The sequence below is a fragment of the Lipotes vexillifer genome, unplaced genomic scaffold (genome assembly GCF_000442215.2).
Source record: "Lipotes vexillifer unplaced genomic scaffold, Lipotes_vexillifer_v1.1 scaffold61, whole genome shotgun sequence".
Lineage (NCBI taxonomy): Eukaryota > Metazoa > Chordata > Mammalia > Artiodactyla > Lipotidae > Lipotes > Lipotes vexillifer.
Genome location: NW_006787051.1, coordinates 782,795 through 790,337, shown reverse-complemented (window position 1 = coordinate 790,337; position 7,543 = coordinate 782,795). Strand labels below are relative to the sequence as shown.

Genomic DNA, 7,543 nt, shown 5'->3' with positions numbered 1-7,543 from the left:
CTATATAAATGTTTCTTATGATGGTGATGGTGTTCAATGACTGGATACATTATTTAACTACTTGACCTCTTATTATGTCTCCTCTTACCTTTCTTGTTTTTCTTCATTATTGGAGTTATTTCTTTTTCTTTTTGGTTTACCACTTATGTTACCTGCTGAATGTCTCTTTCTTTGTCCATCTTCTCACTTAGATTTCTTCTTCCTGGAAAGCCTGATCTTCGACCAGATGGCAGTAACATTTGAAGATGTGACTGTTAATTTTACTTGGGAGGAGTGGAAATTCTTGGATTCTTCTCAAAAAAAGCTCTACAGAGAGGTCATGTGGGAGAACTACACAAATGTCATGTCAGTAGGTAAATTATCCCAACTCTTAGGAAATAAGGTTACTTTATTCTGGGACCAGTTTTTTTTTTAACATCTTTATTGGGGTGTAATTGCTTTACAATGGTGTGTTAGTTTCTGCTTTATAGCAAAGTGAATCAGTTATACATATACATATGTTCCCATATCTCTTCCCTCTTGCGTCTCCCTCCCTCCCACCCTCCCTATCCCACCCCTCCAGGCGGTCACAAAGCACCGAGCTGATATCCCTGTGCTATGCGGCTGCTTCCCACTAGCTATCTGCCTTACGTTTGGTAGTGTATATATGTCCATGCCTCTCTCTCGCTTTGTCACAGCTCACCCTTCCCCCTCCCCATATCCTCAAGTCCATTCTCCAGTAGGTCTGTGTCTTTATTCCTGTCTTACCCCTAGGTTCTTCATGACATTTTTTTTTCTTAAATTCCCTATATATGTGTTAGCATATGGTATTTGTCTCTCTCTCTTTCTGACTTACTTCACTCTGTATGACAGACTCTAGGTCTATCCACCTCATTACAAACAGCTCAATTTCGTTTCTTTTTATGGCTGAGTAATATTCCATTGTATGTATGTGCCACAACTTCTTTATCCATTCATCCGATGATGGGCACTTAGGTTGTCTCCATCTCCAGGCTATCGTAAATAGAGCGGCAATGAACATTTTGGTACATGACTCTTTTTGAATTATGGTTTTCTCAGGGTATATGCCCAGTAGTGGGATTGCTGCGTCATATGGTAGTTTTATTTGTAGTTTTTTAAGGAAGCTCCATACTGTTCTCCATAGTGGCTGTACCAATTAACATTCCCACCAGCAGTGCAGGAGTGTTCCCTTTTCTCCACACCCTCTCCAGCATTTATTGTTTCTAGATTTTTTGATGATGGCCATTCTGACTGGTGTGAGATGATATCTCATTGTAGTTTTGATTTGCATTTCTCTAATGATTAATGATGTTGAGCATTCTTTCATGTGTTTGTTGGCAGTCTGTATATCTTCTTTGGAGAAATGTCTATTTAGGTCTTCTGCCCATTTTTGGATTGGGTTGTTTGTTTTTTTGTTATTGAGCTGCATGAGCTGCTTGTAAATTTTGGAGATTAATCCTTTGTCAGTTGCTTCATTTGCAAATATTTTCTCCCATTCTGAGGGTTGTCTTTTGGTCTTGTTTATGGTTTCCTTTGCTGTGCAAAAGCTTTGAAGTTTCATTAGGTCCCATTTGTTTATTTTTGTTTTTATTTCCATTTCTCTAGGAGGTGGGTCAAAAAGGATCTTGCTGTGATTTATGTCATAGAGTGTTCTGCCTATGTTTTCCTCTAAGAGTTTGATAGTTTCTGGCCTTACATTTAGGTCTTTAATCCATTTTGAGCTTATTTTTGTGTATGGTGTTAGGGAGTGATCTAATCTCATACTTTTACATGTACCTGTCCAGTTTTCCCAGCACCACTTATTGAAGAGGCTGTCCTTTCTCCACTGTACATTCCTGCCTCCTTTATCAAAGATAAGGTGACCATATGTGCGTGGGTTTATCTCTGGGCTTTCTATCCTGTTCCATTGATCTGTCTTTCTGTTTTTGTGCCAGTACCATACTGTCTTGATTACTGTAGCTTTGTAGTATACTCTGAAGTCAGGGAGCCTGATTCCTCCAGCTCCGTTTTTCTTTTTCAAGATTGCTTTGGCTATTTGGGGTCTTTTGTGACTCCATACAAATTGTGAAGTTTTTTGTTCTAGTTCTGTGAAAAATGCCAGTGGTAGTTTGATAGGGATTGCATTGAATCTATAGATTGCTTTGGGTAGTAGAGTCATTTTCACAATGTTGATTCTTCCAATCCAAGAACATGGTATATCTCTCCATCTGTTTGTATCATCTTTAATTTCTTTCATCAGTGTCTTATAATTTTCTGCATACAGGTCTTTTGTCTCCTTAGGTAGGTTTATTCCTAGATATTTTATTCTTTTTGTTGCAATGGTAAATGGGAGTGTTTTCTTGATTTCACTTTCAGATTTTTCATCATTAGTGTATAGGAATGCCAGAGATTTCTGTGCATTAATTTTGTATCCTGCTACTTTACCAAATTCATTGATTAGCTCTAGTAGTTTTCTGGTAGCATCTTTAGGATTCTCTATGTATAGTATCATGTCATCTGCAAACAGTGACAGCTTTACTTCTTCTTTTCCGATTTGGATTCCTTTTATTTCCTTTTCTTCTCTGATTGCTGTGGCTAAAACTTCCAAAACTATGTTGAATAAGAGTGGTGAGAGTGGGCAACCTTGTCTTGTTCCTGACCTTAGTGGAAATGCTTTCAGTTTTTCGCCATTGAGGATGATGTTGGCTGTGGGCTTGTCATATACGGCCTTTATTATATTGAGGAAAGTTCCCTCTACACCTACTTTCTGCAGGGTTTTTATCATAAATGGGTGTTGAATTTTGTCAAAAGCTTTCTCTGCATCTATTGAGATGATCATATGGTTTTTCTCCTTCAATTTGTTAATATGGTTAATCACATTGATAGATTTGCGTATATTGAAGAATCCTTGCATTCCTGGAATAAACCCCACTTGATCATGGTGTATGATCCTTTTAATGTGCTGTTGGATTCTGTTTGCTAGTATTTTGTTGAGGATTTTTGCATCTATGTTCCTCAGTGATATTGGCCTGTAGTTTTCTTTCTTTGTGCCAGCCTTGTCTAGTTTTGGTATCAAGGTGATGGTGGCCTTGTAGAATGAATTTGGGAGTGTTCCTCCCTCTGCTATATTTTGGAAGAGTTTGAGAAGGATAGGTGTTAGCTCTTCTCTAAATGTTTGATAGAATTCACCTGTGAAGCCATCTGGCTGGGACCAGTTTTGTTGAGTATTTTCGTTATTAGGGTGCTGTATTGAGGTAGAAGAAACATTCTCAAAAATGGGTCTTAAATCACATGACAAATAGAAGGTAAGAAAGCAAGATATCTTCCAATACATTTTGGCTATGTAATTAATAGGTATTTGTGATTCTTATTTATTGTCTGGATTACATTTAAAGCACAGATTTCTGCCCATAATTTTGTGCAGTCCTCAATTTGTTCTCTCTTCATGTTCTATTTGTAAGTTAGCTTTTGCTGTATAACAAACTACCCCAAACTTAGTGACTTAAAACAAACTGTGTTATTTTTCATGATTCTAGTTGGTTAGATGGATCTTCTATCATGGAGTGACTTGATTGGGGCTGGATGGTCTAAGATGAAGCTGGACAGCCTGAAAGGCAGTTGGTCAGTATCAGTGTTATAACAGGCATGTATTGACCATATGTCTCTCTTCAGGGAGGCCAGCCCAGGCTCATTTACATGGTGGTGATCACAGGACTTTCAAAACCAGCAAGAGAGGCCAAGCCCCAATGCACAAGCATTTTGCGAATCACTGCTTGTCTCACTTTTGTCCCAGTGGCCAAAGCAAATTATATAGCCAAGCCTAGAGTCACTGTGGAAGGGGAACACCCAAAGATGTAGATAAAGTAGAGAGTTTTTTCCCACAATCTACTACACTATTTTAGAACAGAAAAATAGAAACAATATTTTATTTCTTATAATAATGTCCCAAATAGAGTAATCTAATTAAATCTCAGTCTTTAAGACTATTTCCATTAAACCAGTCAGGCTTTCTCTTTTATTTCTAACAGTACCTGGTAAGTAGTAGATGCTCAAGATATGTTTGTTGAATGAATGAATACATCTATGAATGAAAAAACTAATGAATTCCACACCCAAATATGGAGCAGCCTAAGTCATAACACTTCTTTCCCACTTGCACCCACACATACATTCCTGTAATTCTGGAGCTTGTTGATTGAGATACTTGGAAATTTTAAAGCACAGCTTCCATCTTACCTGCTTATTTTTCTAGGAAACTGGAAAGAGAGCTACAGACTCCAAGAAGAAAGATTCAGATATTTTGAACATGAACATCTTTCCTGCTGGCAAGGCTGGAGGAATGCCAGCACTCAGATATACGATAATCAAAACTATGTGGAAATGGTTCAAGGTATAGATTCCAAAGACCTAAAGCAGCAACACCTTTCTCACTCTCAAGAATGGTTAATACTCTTCACACAAGTACCAGGGTTTGGGAACTATGAACTGACTTTTGAAGGTAAAATTCCCAGGAACTTAAAATATACGAAGTTTATACCTTGTCAATCCTTAGAAACAAAACACACTGAAGACAAGAGTAGAGAAATCTATGTGAGTGATTCACATGGTTTTCAAGGATGCAGATACCATGTTGTCATATCCAGGAAAAATCTCTCTGTGGAAAGAGAACAGAAGCTCATAGGTCTGCATTCTTATATCCCAGGAGAGGAAGCCCTTCCAGAGTACATTGGGGAGATATGCCAAAATGACCTGCTGAAAGGCTCTGCGGAAGAGAAATACCGTGGATATAATAAATGTAAAGAAAGTTATTATTGGAACTCACAGTGTGTTCACAAGAGAAATCAACTTGGAGAAAAGTTGTATCCATGCTCCATCAGCACAGCGTGCTTCACTCAGAGATCAGACCTATACAGACATCCAAGAATCCGCATAGGTAAGAAGCTGTACAGATGTAATGAAGTTGCCAGTAACTTTAGTCAGAGCTTCGGTGTTCACTTTCATCAGAGAGTCCACCCAGGGGAGGTACCTTATATATGTAATGTGTGTAGTAAGAGCTTCAGTCAGATCGCCAGTCTTCACTGTCATCAAAGAGTCCACACAGAAGAGAAACTCTATAGACTGCAGTGTGATAAGGACCTCGGTAGAAATTCATTACTTCATATTCACCAGAGACTTCACATAGGAGAGAAGCCTTTTAAGTGTGATCAGTGTGGTAAGAGTTTTAGTCGGAGTTCAGTACTTCATGTTCATCAGAGAGTCCACACAGGAGAAAAACCATATAAGTGTGATGAGTGTGGTAAGGGCTTCAGTCAGAGTTCAAATCTTCGAATTCATCAGTTAGTCCACACAGGAGAAAAGTCCTATAAATGTGATGACTGTGGTAAGGGCTTTACCCAGCGCTCAAATCTTCAAATCCATCAGAGGGTGCATACAGGAGAGAAGCCTTACAAATGTGACGACTGTGGGAAGGACTTTAGTCACAGCTCAGATCTTCGCATTCATCAGAGGGTCCATACAGGGGAGAAGCCCTATACTTGTCATGAATGTGGGAAGGGCTTCAGCAAGAGTTCCAAACTTCACACTCACCAAAGAGTACATACTGGAGAGAAACCCTATAAATGTGAACAGTGTGGGAAGGGCTTCAGTCAGCGTTCTCATCTTCTCATTCATCAGAGAGTCCATACAGGAGAAAAACCCTATAAATGTGATGATTGTGGAAAGGGCTTTAGTCACAGCTCAAATCTTCACATTCATCAGAGGGTCCACACAGGAGAGAAGCCTTATCAATGTGCTAAGTGTGGTAAGGGTTTCAGCCATAGCTCAGCTCTTCGAATTCATCAAAGAGTCCACATGGGAGAAAAGATTCATAAATGCCATGAGTATTACAAGGGGTTCGATCAGAATTCACATCTTCACAGTAATCACAGAAGAAAAACCTTATAATTCTGTTCATTTAGTTATAACAGCTTTAATCAAAGCTTCACCTTAAGCCCAGTAAATGCTGCTGGGAAGAAAATTCTATAAATAACCCAAATAATCCCAAGCAACATTTATAGTTTCCCCTAATTCCTACTAAAAATCATTTGCTTCAAGAGGAGATCCTTAGGAGGATATTTTAAATTAAAGTGTATTTTCTTTTTCTACAATAAATATTAAGCATAGTCATTATAAAATATATAGAAGAGTCAAGAAGAAAACTTTTCATCCTGTTTCATTCTAAGCCTTTTTTCCTGTGCGTTTTCATGTGCATGAAGTCATACTGTATGTTCAATTTTATATTTTCACTGACTGCAAAACATTTTCTTATATTTTGGTTTGAATTGAAATTGGCTAGGTATAAATGAAATAGCATCTTGACTCACCTGTAAAGTCCCTAAGAAGCTACAGAAAAAAAATGAAAACACACAAAACTTGAAACTCAAACTGGTAGACAACAAGTTCTCAAATGTTGAAGAACTAACTAAAGGGCCAGTAAATTCGGAAAACAGTGTATGACCCTTATCCAAGATAGGGTATCTTAGAGATGTTATTTCTGTCACCCAGAAAACTCAAGAACCAGCCTTTTGTTGCAGGGGTGCTGCACTACGAGGTTACCAAAATACACTCTCACCCATTCCCCTTCCCAGTTTTCCACATTTATTCATAGGTTCAGACACTAGGAGGTGTGGAAAAATTCTGGTTTTCTAAAAAACCAAAGAGGGAAAATGGATAAAGACCTCTGCAACAGTAATTGTCAAAAGACAACAGAATAACACCTTCAGAATTGTGAGGCTGAAAAATGTTATCGCCCATAGTTTATCTTATCAACTAAATTGTCTTTTACGTTTGTAGGTAACAAATTAGATAAGCAAGAAAACAGAAAACATATCAAATATGTACCTTAAAGAGAGCTCAAGAATGTGGAAGTCATAGTGTAAAAGAACTGGTAACAAACACTAAAATCAGTTAAACATGTAGTTAAGTCTTGAATAATTGTTAATTTGTTTACAAAACTTCAAAAATATTAAATAGTTGTACAAGAAAATATTTAATATACAAATGTTGAGTATAAAAGCATTATATGTTAAAGTCTGGATGGGAAAGTAGGGTTATCAGATAAAATCCAGGACACCCAGTTAGGTTTGATTTTCAGATATACAATGATAATTTTTTAGTATAAGTATGTCCCAAATATTGCATGGAACTTATACTAACAAATTATTTGTTCATATAAATTCAAACTTAACAGCACCCTGTGTTTTTATTTGCTAAATCTGGCAACCAAATGAGGGAAGGACAGCAAAAGAAAGTGTGCCACATCTCTGACCTTAAATAGCATGGATTCATTACATTTTCTTCTTGACTTTAACAACTCTAGAAATAAAGGTCTAAATATTTTTTTACAAAGTTAGAAATTGCAACTAAAATAACTAAAAACATATTTCTTTCAAAACAGAGAAGATAAAAGCAAAGAATATTCAGTCCCTATTATAGCAAAAGACAGAAAACAGAAACAACATGAAGATGACCTAAAAAATTGGAGAACATGGATCAAGATGAGAGGAAATCAAATTTACCAAAATAG

The 7,543-nt window shown here is 37.3% G+C and overlaps 1 protein-coding gene across 1 annotated transcript; it reads left to right on the top strand.

Annotated features, from left to right (window-relative positions):
• Nucleotides 1-226: 226 nt before the first annotated feature.
• Nucleotides 227-5,922, top strand: ZNF214 (zinc finger protein 214). The gene is made up of 2 exons (XM_007459867.1): nt 227-353; nt 4,232-5,922. The coding sequence occupies exons 1-2, from the start codon at nt 227-229 to the stop codon at nt 5,920-5,922; spliced, it is 1,818 nt and encodes a 605-aa protein (XP_007459929.1).
• The last annotated feature ends 1,621 nt before the right edge of the window (nt 5,923-7,543 follow it).

Excerpts from the sequence above, each read along its gene's own strand:
- ZNF214 (XM_007459867.1), top strand. The coding sequence starts at position 227 with ATGGCAGTAACATTTGAAGATGTGACTGTTAATTTTACTTGGGAGGAG. Across the intron at positions 354-4,231 it reads CACAAATGTCATGTCAGTAG|GAAACTGGAAAGAGAGCTAC; the intron begins GTAAATTATCCC and ends TTATTTTTCTAG.